The sequence below is a fragment of the Perna viridis genome, chromosome 15 (assembly GCF_037379345.1).
Source record: "Perna viridis isolate PV_CMFRI_1.1 ecotype Kerala chromosome 15, ASM3737934v1, whole genome shotgun sequence".
Lineage (NCBI taxonomy): Eukaryota > Metazoa > Mollusca > Bivalvia > Mytilida > Mytilidae > Perna > Perna viridis.
In genome coordinates, this window is record NC_142459.1 from 25,166,368 (window position 1) to 25,193,076 (window position 26,709).

At 32.4% G+C, this 26,709-nt stretch overlaps 1 protein-coding gene across 1 annotated transcript in view; it reads left to right on the forward strand.

Moving 5' to 3' along the window:
* Positions 1-18,234, forward strand: part of LOC148597593 (aminopeptidase N-like) — a 49,198-nt gene extending 30,964 nt beyond the window's left edge. The window contains exons 11-21 of the mRNA XM_088563300.1: positions 334-422; positions 1,559-1,683; positions 2,909-2,964; positions 3,710-3,857; positions 4,229-4,302; positions 4,773-4,877; positions 7,776-7,943; positions 8,222-8,362; positions 13,419-13,500; positions 13,862-13,935; positions 14,346-18,234. Of these exons, the coding sequence (XP_088419426.1) occupies positions 334-422; positions 1,559-1,683; positions 2,909-2,964; positions 3,710-3,857; positions 4,229-4,302; positions 4,773-4,877; positions 7,776-7,943; positions 8,222-8,362; positions 13,419-13,500; positions 13,862-13,935; positions 14,346-14,424 (1,141 nt within the window). The 3' untranslated portion in view covers positions 14,425-18,234. The remainder of the gene's footprint in view (positions 1-333; positions 423-1,558; positions 1,684-2,908; positions 2,965-3,709; positions 3,858-4,228; positions 4,303-4,772; positions 4,878-7,775; positions 7,944-8,221; positions 8,363-13,418; positions 13,501-13,861; positions 13,936-14,345) is intronic.
* Positions 18,235-26,709: the final 8,475 nt, after the last annotated feature.

The following is a 26,709-nucleotide window of genomic DNA, read 5'->3' on the forward strand; positions in this document are numbered from 1 at the left end:
AAATTAAAATATGCAGTTCTTAAACAAAGAAAAACAAAACAACACCAACATCAATAAAATTAATAGTTTCTTGATCTGGTGCGCCAAATCATTTCATTTGATGGACAACCATTTGACCTATTCTATCTCGCCCCTTTCATCTATCGTCACGTTTTTCAATGACTTAACAAACGTAAGAAAAATGTATAAGTGCGAAGCTCGGTTGTAGGCTGTGCCTAACTCGTATTATGTTGTGAAATTCAATAGATTGTACAATCCTGTCTTGTGATAATTTTTTCTTCTTAAAAAAAGCTTGTTGATAGACTAAGAACATAATTACATGTTTCACTTCAGTTACAAGTGGGTGATACCGTTTACGTATATATCGGAGGATCGACCAGATTCTAACAATGCTTCCCAAGTCTGGTTAAAGATGGGCTCCGGTAAGTATAGTAGGCAATAAAGCAAATTTTCTTAAATATTTATAGTTATTCATAGATTTATTTGGGATTTGGTCGTGACATGACATCCATGGTAAAGGAAAACTATTGACCAAACCATACGACAAACGCAATTACTTTTCATTTCGTATTGTCAAGTTTCCTTTTGTCTATGGCAACATGCCTTCACACTTGCGTATGGTGTTTTCATATCACACCTCATAAGTCATGCCAGAGCTTGCCGTAACTATGCAGACTTTTTGTATCGTGCTAGACTTTTTATATTTAGGCTTCTGGAACAGGATTATGTTGCTACAAGATTAAAGTCATCATTACAGATGTTTTATAGTGAACACGTGGATCGTTACGGTTTATCAATCTGCGCCATGAAAACTGATTTGCTCAACGTGTTGTAGTTCGTTAGAATCTTGTTCCGTTGATTATCCTTACTGTTGTTGCGTTCATTTCAAAATTAGGAACATTATGGCTGTTTAAAATTTTCAAGTTTTTGCCTTTATATCATCATTTCTAATATTACCAACCCAAATCCGGGTGTTAAAAGAATAGGCCCGCAACAGCGCTAAGTTTGTCGTAAAAGGCGACTTAATAGTGATCAAAACCCTGGCCGGGGGCTAGGGCGCTCTGCCAACAGAGCAACTGGGTTGCCTGCCCCAAGAGATGGAATGTGGTACCCCTGGTGTATTACATACTCGGGTCGTCCGGCTATAATACGGAAAACCTGACTGCAAACCTTATTGGTGCACTATATTGGGAAAGATGCCACGTTCCTCGCTCGTTAAAGAACCATGTTGTGGTATTCAATAAGAGTAGGAACATTTGCGCTCCGCCATAGGAGACTAAATTACCCGACCCTACCCATTCTTTATAATTTCTAGTGGCAATCAAAATTTGTCGACCCTATTATCCTTGTGTCCCATCCCATTTTTTTTCATTACATAATCATCATTATTTCATGTTCAAGGCCTGAATGTAGCTGAAACATTGCAGCTCGGGCGTTCATCCCCAACAATCAATCAATCTTTTCCTTTTGCCATTCAGTTCGATAATATTCTTATTACCAGTTATGTTTTTAAATATATATTTTACAACGTTTTACCATTAAGTTTTTTTTATTGTAGCTACTATTCCTAAAGAAAGTGGGAGCTGGATACTTGGGAACGTACAGTATTTAGGATTTTTCAGAACTAACTATGAAGTTCCAATGTGGCAGTCTCTTGCTGACCAACTTAATAAAGATCATACGGTTTGTTTATTTGTGTGTTTGTAGCTGTACACTGTATTCACTTAACTGCGATTGTTTCCTTTCATGAGCAGGTTAAAGCGCGGGTTAAAGCGCAATTAAAATACAAAAACATATAAAAACCGTTCGAGTTTCAAACTATGTATCTAAAAAACCAACATGAATCGTCATTTCTTAACTCAGCGACATTCTAGCATACAATGAATAAATAAAACTTGTGTGGTCTTATTATCTACAGTAATGTAGATTCTTGAATTAATCAAATATTTATCAATTCGTACATCAAAAACGCTCCACACAACAAACAAATTAAAGATATGTATGATATTAGATATTTACGTCATATCTTACAATAAATCGAATTGTTTTCAGAAGATCCCTCTCTATCAGACTGTTTGATTTTATTTCTCTTCACATTAATCAAATAAACTCCATTTAATAATGGTTTGTTATTTTGTACAAAGAAAACAACACAAAATTATGGGGTTTTTTTGCCAATGAAGAGATTTTGTACCATTACTATTTCCACCTGTTATGCATATTAATTTCCATGCCTTTTCAAAATTCGGAATAAGTTTAATTAATTTAAATTAAAACAAATAATTAATAAATAATCGTACTCGTTTTGACAATTTTATGAATAATGACTTTTATTGTCTATAGTACTACGAAATTAAACCCATGAAAGGTGACGACTGAGTACCGACAATGATAGGAAATTCGCTATCACTCAAAATAAAGTTATAGTCCTACAAAAGTGTAACACTGTCTTTCACAAAAACGGAGTAGACAATTAACGGCTAAATGTGACCATTTTACTAAAAAAAAATAACAAAAGTAATCTTAGTCTATTACACATCTTACCAAATAAAGTTCTTCAATTTGTTCAATATTATAATTAAGATAACTCTAAACAGGGCTTATATTTTACTGTGGTAATCAAAGTTATTTTCACAGAACTTCTTCATGTTTAAAGCGACCGAATCACCTTATTTTATGCAACGAAAACTACGTTTTGACCTTCATTGATGTCAGGCATGTCATTGTTAATTGCACTATTTTGTCTCTGAAAGCATTAACAAGCCGTATACGCTTATACAAAGATACACATTTTGATTTTCATAACATTGACCAATCAAATGAAACGTTACACAAACAATTAGAATTATAACATGAAGTTTTTGCATTAAGTGTCATATTGTACTGACTATGCACTGACCTATTTCAGGTGTTTCCTGAGGTAAACAGGGCTGGACTGATTGGCGACGCACTTAACCTGGCAAGGTATATTTCTTGATTGCTAGTTTCAATCGTTTGATAAAAGTTGAATTAAAACTATAACTGTTAAAAAGTGACAAAGTGACTTGGCGAATTCAAAACAGCGGCGAAATCCTCCAAACAATTTTATTCCTTTAGGAAATGAAAAAAAATATGTGCCCTTTATTATGTCATACTTTGTGACCACTGTACTAAAATAACAAAAGTAATCTAAGCTTATTTCATCTCTTACCAAATTAAGTTGTTCAATTCCATAATTATGTGGTACTTTGATACGATCTTGACTTAAAATGATACCACAGAACTGCAGAGCAAATAATAATTTTTCACCTCGGGGTGGAATATTTCATTTTAATAAAGGAACTGCCTTGTCTTGAGTATATACAGAACAACCATTAAACACAGAAAGAATTTAAACAATCAGGCAATCAACCTTGACAAAATAATCTATACTATAATTATTGTCTTGCATATCTTATAAAATGATAAAACATCTCCGCTAGGAAAAGGAGGGAGTACTGCTTTAGCCTTATATATTTATCTGTCTGTCGTAAAGTCCTCTTTTCTTGAGATACTCGTCAAGAGATAATTAATATTTTAAAACAAGATTTATATAGATGTGCCTAGGCATGGAGTTTCGTCTCATGTTGGTATAAGACGTCAACAAGTTGTTGTTCAATGACTAGGTTGAAATTATATATTTTAGTTGGGTTTCTATGGTATCACTTCCTGATTTCAATATTTTTAACAGAGCCCAGCTACTTGACTACGATGTCGCCCTTAACATGACAACTTATCTGAAGAATGAAGACAAAATCGTGCCATGGAGAGCATTTTTAGATTCAATTCAGTTCATAAAGGGAATGATATCTAAGCAAGGATCTTACGTTGCACTTAGGGTAACGTTATTTAATATGAAATGCAAGCTGGAACATTACTGAAAAAATATATTATGTTATAAAATGTGATCTGCGTAAGTACATGAAATTCATATTTACATCGTGAGTATCAGATTATATATATTACATACCATACAACTAGCTTAGTTCATTATACTATCAAAGTATATAGTTTTACAATATCATGAATTCAACACTTCCTAAAATGTGAGAGAGAGAGAGAGAGAGAGAGAGAGAGAGAGTATTGTTTTGTTATATAACAGTCATTTACAACCCGATTAACAAAATGAACACGTAGTTCATAAGTGTGATAAAAAACTACCATTCTAAATTAACTTTTAACATACTAAAAAGTACTATTTTAATTTCAGAAATATTTACACGATCTAGTAGCCCCTGTCTTCGATGTTGTGGGTACATCAACGGAAGGTACCCTGCCTGATCAGTGAGTTTATTAGCTTTTGTGATTATATAAATAAAGAAATGGATATTACTACAAGGAACAAAGTAACTACAAATGAGACTAAATATTCATGTACATGTTTCAAGGAAAACAACAAATCCACCACAAATGAACCATTTCTAAACCGTTTCAATTTTGAACTGGGGTTTGACAATTATCCGGTATTTCCAGTTTGAATACATCTAAATAATGACGAAGGAATTAAAGTAGTATCCAATTTATGCAAGTGTTCGGTTTATTTGGAGTTTACAGAAGTTTAGTTATATTAGCCGTTTGAAATGAAAGCGATACCATCCAACTCATAATACAAATATCCACTGTACAATTGTAGGAGAAAATATAATAAAAAGTTGACAGATAAAATGTTAGCATTACATTATTACCACTGACAAAAGTCTCGAATTCAATCTAAAAGTAAACATCTTGATAACATTTTGATATTTATTTTGTAGAAATATGAGGGAGGCCATGTTACAGACAGCTTGTGATGTTGGGGTAGTAAAAGCAATAAACTATGCGAAGGGGATGTTCAGAAAATGGAAGAATGAAGGAGTTAGGTACTACTATTAATTAATATATCTGAATAAATTAATTTGAGATAAATACTGTTATCTGATTGGTTAACATACTTTTGTTATATCTCAATGGATAATCAATTGACACGCCCCTATTCAGTTAATTTCAGAGCTACTTTTCTCATGTTTAAAGATAAAATATGTTTTAAAATTAATTTCTAAAAATTGGCTATGATAAAAAATTTTGTCTATTGAAAAATAACATAAATTTTCCATGAGCATATTTTGTTTATTATATTTCCCGCAATAAACAATATGCACATGGAAAATTTATGTTATTTTTCAATAGACAAAAGTTTTTCACAAACAATACTTAATTGTCAAATGTTTTACACAGCAAAGTAAAAGGGGCTAGTTTTTAATGAAGAGTAATAACAAAATTACCGAACTTGTAAATTCTAAGCATCAGCCAATAAGTATAGTCTAAAATAAACGAAATTACCGAACTGGTAAAGTCTAGGCACTAGCCAAAAAGGATAGTCTAAAAAGTCTAAGCTTTAGCGAAAAGGGATGGTCTAAAAAGAACGAAATTACCGAACTGGTAAAGTCTAAGTTTTAGCCAAAAAAGGTAGTCTAAAAAGAACGAAATTACCGAACTGGTAAAGTTTAGGCACTAGCCAAAAAAGATAGTCTAAAAAGAATGAAATTATCGAACTGGTAAAGTCTAGGCACTAGCCAAAAAAGATGATACACCTAGATACAAATATATAGTTCTTGGTAAAGATTCCTCATACTTTGTAAGAAATAATTCCAAATCATCTTCCAAATATACAGAGGAAGATGTTTACAAAATGCTGGAATTTTTAATCGACAACATATTTGTCCAGTGTGGTGGACGTGTTTTTCAACAAACGGTCGGCATTCCAATGGGAACAAATTGTGCTCATTTACTTGCTGACCTATTCCTCCACTCTTATGAGGCTGACGTTATAGCTGATCTGATCAGAAAGAAAGAATATCGTTTGGCTAGATCCTTCAATCTCAGTTTCCGCTATATGGATGACGTATTATCTTTAAGCAATCCTAATTTCGGGGATTTGATATATCGCATCTACCCAAAAGAACTTGAGATAAAGGATACTACAGACAATGTGATATCAACCTCATATCTTGACCTACACTTACAAGTCGATGGTAAAGGTAAACTATTGACCAAACTTTACGACAAACGTGATGACTTTTCATTCAGAATTGTCAACTTTCCTGTTTTCTGTGGCAACATCCCTTCGGCTCCTGCGTATGGAGTGTTCATATCACAACTCAGACGTGATGCCAGAGCTTGCCGACACTTCACAGACTTTTTGCATCGCGCTAGAACTCTAACAAATAGGCTTCTGGAACAGGGTTATGTTGCTACAAGATTGAAGTCATCACTACAGAAGTTTTATGGTCGTCATCATGAACTCGTGGATCGTTATGGTGTATTCATCAGCACCATGAAAACTGATTTATTCAACGGGTCATAGTTTTCTTTTCCTCGTTTGTCTACCCCGGACTTGACTTTTTATGAGCAACTCGGCGGGTGTTTCTAGAAAAGCAGAGGACGCTTACCCTACCGGTGCACCTGGTCCATGCTCCCAGTTTTTAGTGGAGTCCGAGTTGCTCATTTACTTTTGTTACTTTGTATGTATGATTTTAGTTACTTTATGTTCTTCGTTGTGTATGTCTGTTTTCCATGTCTGGTCTTTGTCCCTGGATTACATTCTTTTGATTACCGCTATAACCTTGGTTCCCTTGATTACTCTTAAAAGAGGTCTATATCAACGACCAGTCCAATGAAAATGAAGTTTTTTCAAAAGCGGATGTTTGTCAAAATTGAAAATGAAATTACACTTACACATTTTCAATTGTATACGATCGCATAGAAAATTTACCACAAAAAAATCATTCAGAATAAAACAAACAAGTTTTCGACATGGTGCAAAGATTTCAATTTAATTGTCCAGTAACCTGGTAAAATTGATTACAAATAAAAACAAAAATAATACGCTTTTGGTATTTCAAGCATGACATGTCATGACCTATCTTATATAACAAAAGTCCCACATTGGATTAAACACATGTGCAGAATTCACTGAAACCAGATGATATCTATTATGATATACCTGGACTATTCCTTTTGCCTGAACACTCCTTCAACAAAGGTGATTATGATAGATAAAAGTAGGAATTAGGGGAAAGTTTTTTGCTATAATAATATGATCACTGTTTTTGGTAAATAGTATCAGAGTTCTAATGGCGTTGGAAATGTGTCAGCTAAACATTTGATAAATGATCTTTAAGGATTTTTTAAATATTATACTATAGAAACTATATGGACTATAATTTGTAATCATTGTCTGCATTAAAACGTATCTGCGGCTGTATGTACGGAAATTACCGTATTACGGAAAGCTTAATAGAGTAATCAAGGGAACCACGAAAGGTATCAATTGTTTCATATTCACCTTCCCTGTTGTAGTATGGTTATCCGTATGTTTGGTTGTGTTTTGCTTGTTGGTTTCATACAGTATTGATTTGTGCCGAGAAGTTTTTGCACTGGAACTGAAATATATTTTATTATTAACATTTTGCAAGGTCCTAGTCGGCTGTCGTCAATACTATCGGTTAGTTCTAGTTGCCAAGATACATGGCGGCTCCATATACCAAGCGATGGTGGATGACATGGTTATAGGTTTGTAGCCATTGGTTGTGTCCCATATCGGGTCATATCAATATTTTCGAAATGTGTAATATGCACTGTGTGGTTAAATAGATATTCTAAACGAAATTTTATCCGACCACTCTGTAACTATAAATACAAGCAATCCGACATGTTGAAGCAATGTAGACCCAGACACCAGTCTTTTTTTTTGTCAATGCTACATATGTAATTTTTAGGTTACCAGTTCAATACTCACTAGTTATCTACACAGTTGGTGTTCGTGAGGGGAGCGTCGAGGAGTGGGATTATGTCTGGAATAAATCGAAATCCTCAAACGTAGACGGAGAGCGGGAAATGTTAATGGACGCCTTGGCACAGTCTCAAAAACCATGGTTATTATGGAGGTAAGCTGTTTGTCAGTACTTGCACGGCTGGCTATAAACAATGTTAGAAAGGGTATTCCGTAGACGGTATCAAAACAAATGACATGAAAAGGCTATAAATAAGCATACTTTCAAGTTCAAAATTGAAAGACCATTTAAACTTTTATATATTTATAACATTAGTATTTATATCTGTTAGCATATTGAAAGCACAGCATTGTCAACGAAAGGGTTAAAGCGCTAACATTCAAGCGTTCAGAATATATGTGTACTTCATTTTTATAATGATACCGTTGTAGATACGCTAACTGGATATTTGATGAATCAAAGATCAAGTTACAAGACGTGCGCCTCGTTGTCAGTTACTTCGCCAAAAATCCTCTAGGACGTATGATTGCCCTGCATTTACTAATGACTAAATGGGAGCGACTTAACGAACAGTAAGTTCAATAATGTCATTTCATTTCATGTTTTCTGTTGTGTGACGCTGTGTTAAGTCCCTCATTATTATTGAAGGAGATATCCGCCATAAATATGTTCACGCGTTTCTTTTAACTTTGTTACGTGCTCATTTGTTCTCTGTAATTTCTTTCTTTGTTAATCGAAGATTGTCTAAATGTTAATTTGTGAAATGCATTTTTTAGCACTTTAACTTGCAGTTTGTACGTATCTTTCTTTGCTTAATGTCGTTTCTTTTTCTGTAACATCTTTCTTTTACATTTCTACAATTATTAATTTGGAAAATACTTCTTCTAATCCTGAAAGTCGTAGTTTTCCAATATCTTTCTTTGTTGAAAGTCTGAAATCAGTGATTTATACAGGTTTTATATAAATTAAAACACGTTTCTTTGAAAATCGACACGATCGACACGATTACAAAGAATGCACTAACATTTGACAAATGCAGAATAAACATGTTACTCATACTGGTTTAAAAACAGGACGGGCATTTTGCCGGTACATTTTTGGCTATAACGTTTGTTTTATTTAATGGCGTTAAAATTTTTTTTATGATTTCTAAAGAAGAATATGGACATAATTAGGACTTTAATATACATGTATATATTTTATGAAAATTTAATGTAGATAGAATACAATTTGGAGGTATTATTCTATATAGAATCTTAATCAGTCTCACAACAGTAGTTTTAGGAGCAGAGATATTGTAACATATAAGTGTTCTTTGTAATTTGCCTAAATTGGATTAACAATCTCTAATCACCATTAACTGGCTCGTAAAATTTTCACACCTCGTTAATCTAGTTCATAATTAATCAAACAGGTAAGTGGGTGTTGGACCAATTTGATGGACTCTATGATCCATACTATGGTACAACAACACATTATCAGAGTGCTATAATGCTGTTTTGAAACAAGAGAATGAATGACGGGAACTGCCTATTAACATGCTTGTTCTCGTTTTTCACTTTTTACAAAACTATAAAAACTATAAGATTCTTACAGCTTGTCTGGCACAGGTAACTACCACCTAAAACGAGTTTTCTAGAGCAGTTATTTCGAGTGACGAATTAGTTATTCCTAAAAGACTCATTGCACCTTCCGACATAATAGAATACATAAAAAAGAGCCTCAAATCTATGAAAGGTCATCCTTAAATCAAGCGGAGCATGAGTTGGGTAGGCTAAGGGAAATTTATCAGACACATCGCACGTAGAGGAAAAATGTTGTCTCTCCTCCCAGAATCATCAATTCCCTCCAGCAGTAAGTAGTCAACATGCACTTGCAGAGTATGTAATAGAAAATAACCTAATCACTCATATATCCATTCAGGGTGCCTTTATTGTTCAAGGTAGAAGAAGAAGAACAGTTTATTCACCAATTAAGGGGCATGATTACAATACAATTTTTTTTACATACAACAGTTTTGATTGAACATATATAATAACATATAATATCAACAGTTAATTTACAAAATAAATAATTGTCACGTTTTATTTTAGCTTTTACTTGCATTATGAGTAATACATCATAATAATCAATACATAGTGTTTATTTATCATACTGGCACACCTCAGTTTCATTTACAAAATTGGATTATGATAATGGGGGTTATAATTATGATCATCTAATTATTATATGAATAAAGAATGTAAATGTATGTTCACTTAAGGGCATATCTATTTGCAATAGTGATAATAATGCATTAAAAAAGAAAGAAAGAGAAGAAAAAATAAATAAATAAGTGCTGTGGACATAATACTCACTAGAAGCCTCCTTGTGCCCAGTGCAGAGAAGCAATTTTTGAGTTGCTTCAAGACAAAGGACACCAAGGGACGGTAGAAGTGGTAAGTATATTGTGGCACAACAGTTCCCAAAGAATCATGTCAATGTCCACCTATAACAACATGTATCCATATTTTAAAGGAAGAACTCCGCATAGGGCTTGAACCAGTTGAAAAAAGAACCGTTGTCAAGCTTCACCTACTAGCAAAAACAGGAGAAAGAGGACAAGAAAGTCTACTCCAGTATCAAGAAAAAAATTACAATTTAATTTACAGACAATCAAGAAAGGTTACAATCTGAATGAAAGACGTACATGTATAGATGTCAGTCAAGAATATTACCACATACTTAACTTAACCTACATATGAAAAAGAGGAAACTCAATTACAACGAAAAGCATATCCAGGCATACATTTTAACACAAAGCATACCTTGGGTAAGAAAGTTAAGACATGCATTCAATTTTAACAAAACAGTTTCCACAGAAATCGGGTTTCCAAGACACTTGCCTGGGACTGAGTTTTAAAATAAAAAACAAAAGTGGTCATCGCACAGAAAATTTGAAAAAGGTGTCAAGCAAATCAGCACAAAACACCATACAGGCAAGCAACATTAGGGAACATCCGTCCAAACAGATAAAAAGAAAAACAGGTTTATGTTTTAGATAGTTTGTTTGATACATTGACAGTTGCTGAGGAAATCCAGTTATCACAGATTTACTCATACATGTAACAACATACACGGCTTCTCGTCAAAATTCCAGAAATTCACAAACAATCTAATTCAGATTCAGTTGACTGTGGTTTATATGCGATTGCAAACACGGTTGAATTCTGTATAAGTGGTTTTACTGGAGTCTTTATATTCAGTACGAAGAAAAATAGACGAGAGACCATTTGATTTCATGTTTGGAAAAGGGAGAGTTCAGGATGATTCTAAATCACTAATGGGTCAAGTAGGTAAGGTGAAATCAAAAACTGCAACTGTAGAAATGAATTGAGAACGTGGTGAAGCCGATAGTATATTGAGGACATGGTAGGTTGTGACTATAAAAATGGGGTTTTAAATTGTAGTGTTTGGAAACACAAATCTTGTTCAGATGCTATGTATAGTTTATTACTCAAACACCATAATAATATAGTGCAGATAACAAATTCAATACAATTTACATAGATACATAATATGCATAAGAATTTGATTAGTGTACATGTATTGGAAAGAATAATATTGAGTCATATTCATGATGAATTTCTATATGCATAAATTTAGAGAGCTATCTTGGAGACAACATCTTTGTAATTTGTCGCATAAGTTTATATAAATTGTTGAGAACAGAAGGTGATGAGCTATTCATCAAAGCTTTAGATTTAATAATATTTGGTCTTTTAACAATTTTTTTTCTGCGAGAAGGATATTTTCTGTCACTATCAAACGATGCGCAATTAAACAAATAATGGTACTCATCCTCAATATCTCCCCAATTACATGAATGAATAATATTTCTATTTTCTCTACTTATATTTTGCCAACGCCTACTTGTTGCTACAAGATTGAAGTCATCACTACAGAAGTTTTATGGTCGTCATCACGAATTCATGGATCGTTATGGTGTATCCATCAGAACCATGAAAACTGATTTATTCAACGGGTCATAGTTTTCCCATCTCTATTTGTGACAGACTAAGAAAAGTTTAAATATTTTATGTTTTGTTACCATATCCCCGTTAAAAAAAATACACAAATCACGTAAAAGAAAGAATCCATCCTGTCAAAATATTTCCCCTTTAACTTTCTCAAAATTGATCATTTTAATATCAAAATATACCGTTGAATATAGGCTTAACGAATGTAAAACTTTTTGACAGACATTTATCACTTTGAGAAAAAATAACGTTGTTTGTTCCCACATCCGATACCAAATTGAAAAATTCCTGTTAGAAAAAGTTCGTCCTGTGAAATTCTGGACTGATTTCTGAACATGTTTCAAAAACATATACACCGTGCATCAAAATATACCAAAAAGTTAAAGCTTTAAGAATATGTTAAGGATTTGTAACAGACAAGAATTAAAATCCAAATATTTGATGTTTTCTTACCGTACCCCCGTAAAAAACGACACAAATCACGTATCACAGAACAAGTCCGTCCTGCCAAGATTTTTCTTCTTTAGCTGACTCCAAATGAAATAATATTTTTATATCGAAATGTACCTATTGGTATAAGAGTATAAGCTTTAAGAATAAGTAAACATTATTTGTCAAACGACACATTTTTTGAAATAATGAACTTTATTCATCAACATGTCCCCTTTTTCATCGCAATTTTCTTGTCAGCAAAAGTTCGTCCTGTCAAGATTTTCGCTTTATTATTCGACATTTTCCAAAAAACTTTAAATGATTTAAAAGCGCGTTTATTCTTCTTTACAAATCCTTTTAATTTTTGAATGCCATTAAATAAAACAAAAGTTATAGCCAAAAATGTACCGGAAAATGCCCTCCTGTTTTTAGACCAACCCCTCGATCTTCCGGTGAAAAATCACTCATGAGTAACATGTTAATTCTTCATTTGTTAAATGTTTGTGCATTCTTTGTAACGAGTCGATCGTTTCGATTTTCAAAGAAACGTGTTCTAATTTATATATAACCTGTAGAAATCACTGATTTAAGACTTTCAACAAAGAAAGATATTGGAAAACTACGACTTTCAGGGTTAGAAGAAGTATTTTAGAAATTAATAATTGTATAATTGTAAACGAAAGGTATTACAGAAAAAGAAACGAAATAAGGCAAAGAAATATAGGTACAAACTGCAAGTCACAGTGCTAAAAATGCATTTCACGAATTATCATTTAAACAATCTTCGATTAACAAAGAAAGAAAACACAAGAGAACAAATGAGCAAGTAACAAAGTTAAAAGAAACGCGTGAACATATTAATGGCGGATATCCCCTTCCATACATTTTAGTGTAAAAAAACTATGATTTATACTGTAGAAAATGAAATTTAGGACGACACGGTTTTATTATCATAGACGAAAGAACTTGAATTTTGTCTTGAAATATAAGATGCCACAAACTTTTACGGACCGAATATTATTGTCCAGAAAAGGGAGGATTCCAGGCTATTGTTTACTCATTTGCACGAAATTATTTTTTAAACTGAAGGGCGTTTTGCACCCCTGCCCTTAATCCGCCAATGGAAGCCTTATCATGGATTTCATTCTATTTCTTACTGGTAACTGTTTTACATTAGGTTCGGAGGAGACAATTTCCTACTGAGGGAAACCATTGGTGAAGTAACACAATATGTCAACACGGAGTTTGAGTATAAGCAGGTAAGAACAGTTTTATGTTGATGAACTAGAATAATATGCTAAGTCAAAAAGCTTTATTCAAGGCCATAGAAGTGTTTTACTAAGGTTTGAACTGGCAAGACTAAAACAGCTTTATTTCCCAAGAGAAATATCAGAAATACGGTTTTTTTCTTTTTCGCTTGCACCAATATTTTATGACATGTCACCAACAGCATGCGATTGCATTTATAATTTATCTGTACCACAACACCAACGTTTAAATACTCACCTCAGAGGTTAAAACTACGATACAAAAAGTCCGCACATCAATATCAAATTATAACTTAAGTTATAAACACATCTTGAGATAAAATTTGAGTGAAAAATAAATTTCCTGTTTCAGCTTGAAACATTGTTCAGGGAAAAGCCACCAAAGGTTGCTAAGAAAGAAGCAGAGAATGCATTAGCACTAATGAGGTATACAATAATTTGTCTAAACGGTTTTGTAATATTGGGTTAGTCTAAAAAGGGGTTAAATCAGGCTTAGTACTATTTTAACATCCCCTACCCCCAAAAAAGTTATAAATAACTATTTTTAATCAGTAAGTAAGACAAGAATACTGCTTTTCACACTCGTATTTGATAACAAAGCATGGTTCATCCGTCCAGTTCGTCATGCTTCGTACACTTTAGGATGTACATTTTTTCTCCTATTTGTTTTTTACAGCATCTATCCATCCTTGTAAAGAATAGCTCCCTTCATTGTTTTTATTCTTGTTTTTTTCTATACATGTATTTTGTTTTTGAGTTGTTGAACTACACTTTACTTATGTTACTGTATTATTATATCACCTTCCTGCAGTATACTGTCACATTCTTCATTTCAGAGCAAATATTAAATGGATGGATTTGAACTACGAAACTATTTCCGGCTGGCTCCGTGATCACGTGATCGGTATGCTGTAAGCTTAGTCAGCTCGACGAACAGTTTTGAAGACTGTTTTTTAAAGTGATAGCGAGGATAATCTTGCTCTGAGTCAAATAATATGTATATAACCAATTACTTTTGTACATTTGTGTAGAATATGTGCCAAAATTTAATTATGCTCATAGGCAAGTCAAACCAAACAGGGAGACAATTCCGTTCTAGTAATTTGACAGGGAAATCATGACGGAACACATACTAAACATTATTATGTATCCGGCTTGGACAAACATTGAGTTATATTGCTTTTAGACAATTCAGTATAACTTCATCTAAAATGCGTGCACGTTAAAAAGGTGGTATTAGTAAATTTAAACAAGCTTAAATCATTTAGTAAGTTACAATTATGATAAATGTACCAATTTAAGTGTTATTTCTGTTTGGAAAAATAATGAATTTAGTCATAACGTTCGTCCCATTTTGTTCACCAAAAATCCGTAACAAGTCACTATTTCCACTTTATCAAACTTCTTCATTACTGTGAGTGGATCTTCAGTCACTAATGAGGCATACTGGGTGGTTTACTCTCTTAAAAGGTTGACAAAAAAAGAACTTGTCACTTTCTTTATGGATCTTAGTTAAACCTCAACTTAAGTAGTAGTCTTTATAAAAGTCAGACAGGAGGTGATCCATGTTAGTCAAAATCAAACGAAATTTACTTTATAATTCTGAAAAAAAAGAACACATAACCACTCTTACTTCAATCACGTGGTTGTACTTTTCAGATAATAATTATACAGCATGTATATGAAATTTGTACTTTGTAAGATGGTTTTTGTTTGTTTTTTTTTAATACAGATTTGATTACATAAAGGACTATGTAGACTCTAAAAGCATTTTTGTTTTTGTTTTTGTTTTTTGGTTTCCCTGTTCTATGAATCTCTTTTATCACTCGTTCGGTCTGAAATTTATATGGACTGGTACTTAAATGACATTTATTTTTTATATAAAATAATTGTTAAATGTTTAGACGTGCACGTCCCATACATTATAGGTTGGGTGTCGTATATTGGCTTTACAGGTTGTATTTACGAGAATGAACACATTTCTAACAGCATAATTTCATGATAAAGAAACAACAATTTTTCGTCATTAATCAATTGAATTCTGAAGGGATTTAGAGATGATGTTTTGTCATAAGCATTACGATTTCATTACTACCAGGCATCCTTCAGTGAGAGAGGAATTAAAGTCGTAACAAGCTATATTGTTCCTATCGGTAAAGGAACACGAATGTGTCCTCATTTGTACAGTGAAAAGTTCCCCGAGAGAAATCCCCTTTAGCTGTTGCTTTCCGTGGAGGTTATATTCTGTTAACATATTTTTTAATACAAAATGTTATAGAAGTATTGATGATAAATAAATAAAAATAAGTAAAATATTTTCAGTATGTCCTCAAACCCCCGAAAAAAGTAACAGTATAATTATGGAATGACGGGAATATTTATTTTTCTGTCTATGAAGGAATAACCTAAATCATGCCGTGCTTACTAAGTTAGTTGCGATTTCAGGCTATTATTATGTTTGAACCTCAGGTTTTGATTTTATACAAATAAACAGAAAAAATATAACAGCAATTTAATAAAGTTTCAATTTAGCATAAAAAAGGTTGTTGCCATCCCTTTCGCAAGCAAATTTTTATCTTTGAGATGAACGTCGATATTTTAACCCAACAGAATACATATTACTCCTAAAATCAAAGAGACAAAGCATATTGACGGGTGGTTTTACGTCAAGGGGATGATTTACAATAATACCCCATTACTACAGAAATAAAATAAATGCACTAAAGCAAATCATTGACTATTGCAGTGGTTTTCAGCTTTGCGGTTTTTACCTCGATTTCCCCATTTGTTATACGGACCTCCTTTTTTGAGATGATAGTGGCGCAGCAAGTTGTTCTACATCAGAACATAAAAAAGCCTTTTTTCGACAGTGTGGACATAATAAAGCATCACTTATTTGCAAAATTTTATATGTTTATCTATTCAATATATGAGACGTCTTATTTGACGTCAAATACATGTATCAACATTTTGAATATCCCTTAGCTGTATTAAAGTTAGTATACTAATCAAGTCATCATACGGTAATTATACGAATATAAACATACTCCTACAAGTAAGAGGTTGAAATTCCGTTTCTTCATACCCCTACCTCTTACTTCCGAGCGCCATATTGCATATTTAAATCGGCAGTATTATAGTAAACTATTTACCATTTAAAACGTTTTATACAGTTTCTTTACCATAACACGGGAGAAGGTCACTAAATTGAAGAAAAATAAATGACCTACTTGATGAGAAAATCCAGCGATCCTGGAAATATTTTGTAAATGCAGTTAAAATGAAAATTACATTTGTAATTCCGGTTGATAAAATTACGGGTTTTAAAATTTGCGAAACGAAGATATCAAATTAGCCAACGAATTGCCTTCACGAACTGTATGTTCGTTTTGTTAAAAATATAATGTATTCCGGAAAATTAGTGACCTAATTCAAAATTGCTGGTACTTTTGTCTGTATTACAAATGTTTTCTAGGTATTTAATAAATATTTAGGATTTTTATCGCTCGATTTCAGTTATTTTATATGAATTAAAAGACTTAAAATATTTTAAAACACGTTTAACTAATTAACATTTGCGGTGGCTTTCAACGTGTCAGATGCTAGAGGTTATGATGGCACCAAGTCGGAAAATAGCTTGCCAAACAACCTCTGGCATTGCTAGAGTAAATTTAACCTATGACTTTAGCATCACCGCAGATTTAATTTCAGTTTGACCAGGATTGGTTTCAATCCCTATAATCTTTTGCCTTGATTTGAGACAACATCGCCACTTTCGTGTCGTTAACAGTGGTAATATTCAGAATGAAATTCGAACTTCAGTTCTGGTGATCTTTTTTATTATAAGAGTGATATGACTGACTGGTGGGATTTTTAACGTCCTTAACTACCCCGTCGGGTCTCGCAAGGACGGAAGAGTTATATGGAATGAACAAAGCTTTATACTGATAAACAATAGAACCTAAGTGATTGGGTATAAGTAGAACGGTACTATTTATTTCCCATAGGCGACAATAATAAAACATAATAAAAATTCAGACCTTTAAAACAATGACGGAGCTATAAACTGACCTTTTTCCAGTAATATCTTCATTTCTTTGACTAAAATTTGATCAAAGTCATAGCAAAACCGTCTCGATTCTTTGGTATTTTAAGCAGATTATGTTTGGGGTAAAAGTTCCCCCTTTTTCTGCGAATGGCACATAAATTTTGAAAATTCATAATATTTACATAAAATGGTTTTCAAAAAGTATGATGCAATTTTTTAAGAGTATAATAACGTTAGAGCCTGGAATTAATAAAACATTTTGGGTATCAGCACAATTTGTCCAATCACAGTGCCCAGAAGTATTTACTTAAGTAGGGTACACAAAAGGCCAACCTAAAATAATGAGAAATAGTACCATTCTACCTATAGATTGACCGGAGGTGATCTGCCCTGCAAATACGAAAGTCTAAAATATGTGACAAATCGCGACATGAACAAGTCGTCACAAATCTATACCAAGACCCAGGTCGTTACCCATGTTATAATGAATATCTACTAGTAAGGATTCTCGGGTTACACTTCGTCCACTTACAGGTTAAACCTGCCTCATATTATTGTATATAATTAGACAAAGGTCAAAGATTTAATGGCAGTTTTTGTTGTTGGTTATTTGTTAATATATAGTGATTTTTGTTTACATTGTAAAACGTCATTTGTTTATTAAAGTGTTCGAATTGTTTCGTATTTTAATGAACAGAGCTGGATTAGACCTTGATCGAGCTAAAATCACATACAATGCCTTTCATGAAAACTTGAAGCGTGATTAAAAAATGCAATTTTGTCATTTATTTTTACCAAATACAGTTTCCCATTTTATACACTACCCTTACAGACGGGGAGCTTTCTATCTAACTCTGTAGTTTGCAAAATAACTCAATTTCATTTTTACCAATTTTCTTGAGGTTGATATGAATAAATGCCTCACATCAAAATTGCTAATTTGAATAATTATTGAATTATGTACAGTGATAAAGCAATGCAACAACTTTCAATGCAGGAGGGTGATATATGGTCTGTTTCAATCTTGGAACATACTGAGAGCAGCTGAGTAGTACATATTTAGAAAAAAAAAGATATGCTTCATTTGAAAGATTAATCACGGGAACCAAAGTTATAGCGGAAATCAAAAGAAAGTAATTATGGGAAAAACACCAGATCTAGACATGAAAACAAACAAACACAACAAAGAATATAAAGCAACTAAAATAATACATACAAAGAAACAAAAGTAAATCAGCAACTCAGACTCCACTAAAAACTGGGAGCACGGACCAGGTACACCGGTAGGGTAAGTATCCTTATTTTTATATGAGATGCTTTCTGCTTTTATACAACCTTTCCACATATCATGGGTCAACATAACACTTTAAAATGGTAATTAGTCCAAAAAAGAAAATTAAATGTTACTAACATTTTGATGCAGTTAGTGGGTCAAATCAATTTTTTTTTTAATTTAAAGTCCTGACCAAAATTTCAAAATATCCCAATCCAAAGTTTCAAGGTTTATCACATGTATGTAGGCCAACTACCAACAACATATTTTAAAACTTTTATTTGTTCACATTAACACAATGTACAATATTTTGTAAACATTTATGACACAATACTGAGTTTTGATTTGTAATCTTTCGGTTTTGGCAATATGAAATACAGTCACCCTGGTGTGGGAACAGTTAACATTGAAATCTTTGTGTATGTAGCTATTAGTAAAATTAAACTCAATTAAAAACTACTACTGCAATAAATTTCTATAGATTGTAAATGTAACAATAACAAATCTGATTTTACCACATCAACAAGTAGAAATTGATCTACATATACAGTTTAAAATGTCATACAGTTAAACTACAGATTTGATAAAGCAGAAAAAAGTCATGACAGTAATTCAACTCTCATTTCGGTCCAAAATAAAAAAATGCCAAAATCAATACACACAAAATGTCTAATCTAATTAAAATTAGACCTATCAATTATTCCATTTCATGTAGGATCTAACAACAATCCATTCTAATTGCTGCTCAGGGACTGTTTATTAGAAACCTTGGGTTTTTCCCTTTGAATAATCCTGTCAAAATCAATACAGATGAATTCTAATTGGCTGATCAGGAAGGTCATCAGAACAGAAAGTAGAATGGAGTGTTTTCAGATCCTACATACAGTGACTTTACCGAACAATTGACAGGTCTAATTATAAGATGATTGACAATATGTCTAAATTTATTTTAAAAAGCACCAACAAGGTTTGTAATTTTTTTACAGACTAACTCCCTTTGATTTCCTCTGGTTACAGTAATTAGTCACCAATACATATCTTTCTTTGGCATTTTGACTCATTTCAAAACAATTTTGCAAAAAAAAAGGAAAAAAAAAAAAAAAAAACCACCACTAATTATTTATCCAGGTTTAGAGCTGATATCTCAACTTTATAGTTTGAAATATGACAGCTAAAATTAACCAACAAGGGAAAAGTTTGTCCAACACTGAAAATGATCAACAATACTGATAGTTTTTATACATGTATGTCCTACACGTAGAAGTTAAGACAGGATTTTCAGCTAATATTGCTGTTGAGTTATTGTTTGAGCCCCCCCCCAATTATATGCCCATGATGATGCAATCTCTGTGGTTCTAATGAAACTTCTACTATGCGAAATATTTTTGTATGTTAACAAGAAAATTATCTTATTGGAGTCAGCTGTAGTAAAAATAAAAAGTAATGAATTCAAAAACTGTTATAAGCATTCATTACTCTGTATATTTCATATAGCTCTATGAAAGCTATCTTCAACAAAGGTACATCTCAAAACATTTTATCATAAAAAATGTGAACTGATTTTTTTTGTACTGTCTGTCAGTCTGATCATTGTAGGCATCTAGGACAGATGGCTTTATAGAGCTGACTTTTTTTGTTATTTCTTTACTTGCTACAATTGACTCTTTATAGGTATGTTAGTAGGAGACTTTTGAATCTACAAAAATTATAAAACAAACATCAATACTACTGACAAAATATGATCAACACATTCATAGAAAAGCTAATTGGATTGCACTATTATAAAATAAAAATGGTTTTGATACTGAAACTTTAAAAAATTGATATATTGCAAATCAAAGTTGTTATTTTTGAAACACAACCTGACACACAAAAACAAAGCTGTAAAAAATATTTTCTGCTATATTGGTTCCATACACATATAACTTGACAAAAGATGGTGAATTTAAGTCTACAGGAAAGTTTATTGATATGGAGAACCATGGTAAGAAAAATTCCCAGCATTACAACAGAAAGCAGAGATCATGATTAGATATTAGGACACAGCACCACAGAACTTGTAAAATTAATGAAATTAAATTAAAGATAACAATTAAATGTTTGCGACATCACCCATTTCAAAGACTAATAGGAGTTACCATGGAAGTTAAGAATATTCTCAGACCTGGACATATTTAAAAGTTTTGTGACCAGGCTGAACAAAACTCTATTGAATATACCTCTAATAATAAAACAATTAAATGAAATGGAACCTGTCTAAACCAAATAATGAATAATCCAAAAACCTGTCTAAATAAAAGCACAGTGTTGCAATGTCCTCCGCAAAAAAAAAAAAAAAAAAAAAAAAAAAAAATGAGGAAAACTTTAAATTCACTGAAATTTTCTAAGTCCAATGGCCATAACTTCCGTAAAAATCATTCAACCGTAACCAAAGTCAAACTTATTCTGTAACTTCTCATAGTAAGACTACATGCAAAATTTACAATCAATTGGTGAAAGCATTACAAAAAAAGCGGAAAACTGTAAATTCATTGAAATAACCAAGGGCAATAACTTCCGTAAAAATCATTCAACTGTAACCAAAGTCAAACTTAATCTGTAAATCTTCATAATAAGGCCACATACCAAAAAAAAACTTATTCGGTAAAAGCATAACAAAAAAAAGTGTTGAAAACGTGGACAGATGGATGGACACCTGGCATTTCCATGTCCCCCTCGGACAATAAACCAGACACTTATAGAAGCCCCTTTATATTGATCTTTAGTACAGAACCAATTTTAAAGCCTGGAAAGGATTTGTTTTAGACATATTTCATTGTACAGTATGTTTGTTAATCCTGATATAGTCCTCAGTATAATGTCTGCTTTACCACTAAAGTCTCCTTGCATAAGTTTCTTTGAAAGGTGTTGCTGTTAGAAAGTTAAGAGTATAGCTCCCAAAACATAAATTTACATTCATTCGTAATTCCTAACTGTTAAAACTTATTAGAATATGCTCATTCAATAAAACTGTTATCTATAACATATTAAATGTAACACAATATACAGGAAAATAAGCATGTAAAAAAAAACACATAGTTAAGATATGATTATATACAAATGATAAAAATTTCTTAACAACTTTCTAAGTTACAAAAAATACAATTTTTCTTACAAAACTTACTATCCTGAAGCTATAGCAAACAAGATTGCTACACATATGTCCCTCGCCATTGCAGATAGTTAGAGTCTCATAACCCTTGTAAAATTTGTCAAAATCGTTAATGGTGGTGCAATACAATCAACTATGTTAACATATAGTGAGTAACAATCCCACAAATTTTGAAGAAAATCTGTAGAGTGGTTTCCAAGGATTTGCATCTATGTGACAGACAAATGCACAGACACTAATATGTCTATGTGCCCTTCTGGGTTGTGGTGGGGGACAAATACATATCAATGACAACTTCATCCAATTAGTAATGACGGAGCAAATTCTTCTAAAACACCTGGAAACGAATTTTTAGTGCATCACTTTTTCAATCTGAATAACTTCAACCGTGGCAAGTATTCAAATTTATCACTGATGCTTCTCATGTGTTAATTTTTTTTCTTCTGTTCTGAACCACTGATTTAAAATGCACCTGACCTTTTGACCATAAGGCAGTAATTAAATTTCTGCAAGAAATTTCCGACCATTATACATTTTCATGTTTACAACAGATTTCATGAGAGAAACAGTTTCTCTTTTAGCATAATCTTGATTTGAACAATTTCTGCACTTTCTACGATAAAATTAAGATTTTAACATGCTCACTAAATCTGCATGTTGAATTTATAATTTTACTATCTCAAGTGGAGAAATATTTAAACCAATCATTACTGAAGTCTACATATATCAAGTTAGTTGTGGATGGGATATGGATGCATGGACAAAGCTAAATACAAATAAAAATGATAATCACTATAACAATAAAATACAACATAACAGAATTATCACATTAATAACAAGAATTATGGGTCCTTTTGATACTGGTGCCCCACTTGGCACCTTGTGGCCACATACATGAATCAGAGGTACCCTACCGGTGCACCTGGTCCATGCTCCCAGTTTTTAGTGGAGTCCGAGTTGCTCGTTTGCTTTTGTTGCTTTGTATGTATGATTTTAGTTACTTTATATTCTTTGTTGTGTATGTCTGTTTTCCATGTCTGGTCTTTGTCCCTGGACTACATTCTTTTGATTACCGCTGTGGCCTTGGTTCCTTTGATTACTCTCTCAACTTTTTTTCCACTGTCAATTTTTTTATGAATGTTTGTAGCAAATGTCTGCTTATACAGAAAAGTGGTAGTTTTAAAGTCTAAACAGGAAATATCAAACTCAGCCTGATCGGAGATGTAATGTTCTGGTGAAACCCTCAAAATAGGCTTTATACTGTTTACCAACAACATAATAGTCGATTTGACATAATAATATTTTCTGATGGTCAGGGCAGTAGTACCATGCAGAAAATTAAGAAAAAAAAAATTAAATTTGGCAATTAATAAAAAGATCAAATCTCAAGCATGAAGCAATCAAACAAAGCTGACCTGGCAAAAATAAAAGGATTGTTTCCATTCAAAACAGGTTCCTATAAATTGAAAATTGGAACATGAATAAACCAGAAACCAGTCCTGACTGAACCCTGAATAAACAAGAGACTAGTCCAGACTGGAACCTGAATGAACCAGAAACTAGAACTGACTGGAACCTGAACGAACCGGGAACTGGTCCAGACTGGAAACTGAATAAACCAGGAACCAGTCTAAACTGAACATCACATTTTCTGAAGTCTCTTCACATCAGGTTCAAAATGTGCTAGACTTATAGATATTCTACATTTTGTAAACAGAGAGTGCTATGACAAACCAAGACTTTGAACAAATCTTAAGTCTGGAATGAAAATGGATACACTTTGTCATAGCAATATACATTTGAAATACCATGAGAAAGCTTACAAAATACATACATGGATTTAAAACATGTAAATTGATAAAGTTGGATTATCACTCTGGAATGGAAACAACAATTATCTTCCTTTCAACATTTCTATATATCATCCATAACCTGCTTAAACAATTCATAAATATTTTGAGGAAGTTGTACTTAAAAAGATAGTCAAACCCTTAAATTGGATTATCCCTCCTTACAGAGATTTGACCAAAATGTTTCTTCCTGCATATGGTGCCAATGTAATTCATAAAGTCTACCATCAATGAGCACAGAAAATAATTATCTCTATCCACATCTAAATATCATGCAAAACCTTTCTACATAATTTCATTGAAATTCGTCAAGCAGTCTATAGGGAGTTACCCTTGTGAACAGATAGACTCCCACATACCTCCCCCTAAATAAAACTTTTTAGTGGGGTATAAATAATTTCCAAAGACTGGGTAAAGACAAAATCATCCATTCTAATTATATGTACTATTTGTATTTTACATTTTAACATTTTTTTTCTGGAACTCCCTCATTGGAATAAAAAAAAAAATAATATTTTGAAGAATTAAGCATTCTTAAATATAATCTTGGAATCAGATAAGACAACATTATAATTACAAAAAATGACCATCAAATATACACACTAACAGTTTTAGGTTGTTGATGCATCTCAATACAAAACAATTCAGAAAAAAGTAAATGATTAAAAAAATGATAATGTATAATACAGTAAAACCCATCTAAACCAAATCCCAAATAATTCAATACCCTATCTAAACCAGACACATTTTTAAAGGTTAAAATGTATTTTGAACCTTCCATATAAATCCATTTTTGATGACGGTTTCACTGTGATCATGAATCAATTATGTAAAATTAGGTGTTTTACTTGAATATACATCGTCTATATTATTGACAGCTGACTATTACTGCACTATTGCACTTAAATAAAAGAACACTGCTTACTAAAAACTGTTAGGTATAAGTCTTTGTAAGTATCAGGCAAAATGGGAGAAATCAGAAACATCCATGTCAAAAACCTGCCATGTGACAATTTGGCTCTATTTCAAAAGACCACTATCTGTTTTCTGAATTACAAGACTTTCTCAGAAATTTTAGATAAATGAGGTTTTTGACAGAGTTATATACCCTTGAAATGTCAATTTACCAAAATGATATGGATAATCTGGTCCTTTTTCTTTGATTCTGCAAATATACTTTCAAAATAGTGTTTTTTTTCCATACCACATTTCACCCTCTGCTTAATTTTTACAGAGACTGACACTTTAAAAAATCAATCAGTACATATTACAACATTATAAAATTAAGTTTTCCCCATTTATAAATAGATGATAAAACCATATATTGACATTTTGTCATACAAACATCAGATATAGGTTCAATAAAAAATAAATACTAAGACTTATAAATTTTTCTCCAATCAAATTTTCAGAAATTTAGCCATCACAAATATTCATGATTATTTTCAAAATTAAGTAATTTTTATTTTTGTGGAATTTGTGCCAGCATAATACAGTACTAACAGATAAATTTTTCAATAAACTTTTGTCATTAGTTAAGGAGGTAGACCTAGGGTAAGGGACATAACTCATGAAATCAGTGATATATTGTATCATATTCAATTTCACCAAAGCCTCTCAAGCTTTTGTTTGAAGCAGAATAAAATAAATCCAAGTAAATTAGATGCTTACAGAAGATTGGTGTAAAATGCTGAATACAAACGTTCCAATGATTTTTAAGAGTTGTGTCCCTTACCCTAGGTCTACCTCCTTAACCCAATACAAAACATTGCATTCTTTTAATCACAAAGAAAAAAAAATCATTTGCGCCATAAAAAAATTGGCTAATTTATTTAAAGATGTGCTGTCATGACCCTCAAACCAAGTCCACGGGATTGGATGAAAATATTTTTAAATTGAGAAAAATCAAAATTTTTATTTGAGATTCGTTTCCTGAACCAATAAATTAAAAATAAGACTGTACAGGGCACAAACATTTTGAAGCAACAATTTCGGGCTGTAAGAGCAAAACTGGATTATTACTTCAGACTAAAATGGCAAACCATATCCATAGAAAAGCAAAACAAAGAAGAAATAAAAAGGACAAAAAGCAAGTAAACAAAGCTTTATACCACAACAATACAATTAGCACCCAATACTGTAAACAGCAAAATTTTTGCAGTACAACCTCTAATGAGAAAATTAAACTGTCTTGAATATTTTCTTCCAAGAACATTATACTAAAATTAGAGACAATGGGAATTTCAGACATTGCCAAAATAGATTGATTGCAGAAACATCAAAATAGAGACAGCACAGAAATTTCCCAGTTTACAGTGGCAAACCTACATAGACAAATAAACAACATGTCATCTTTGGTTTGTCATTGGAAGAATTGATTTCTATCATAGTAAACTGTTGCAATCATTAAGAAAAGGAATGCAGTTATTTCCCTTTAAACATCATGATTAAAATATATTTGAGTCAAGTTTATGTTTCGACAAAGGGACATTTCAAAATCTATTCAAAGTTTTTCAGTCATTTTTAGATGTAATAGTCCTTTTTCATATTCCCAAATTTTTTTTAGAAATTAAGCATCTTTGTCATCTGACAAACTGGTTTACCATCAAATTTGAGCAATGGAAAGCAGTAGGCTTCAAATTCTAATATTCAATATATTACAGCCAGAGTAGGTACGCAGATACTTATAAATAACTTATTTCAAACCATTCAAAACATTCTATTACCAAACGAAAAAATGCCCTTCCCATGAAAAAAAGTTTACCGTTTTCTCTATCCCCAATGAGACTGACAACCGGGTTGTAAGTGTTAGTGGGTTATGTCCCTTTGAAAAAACGTGTGAAAATGGCTTGCATTCCGTAAATATGAATAACGACTA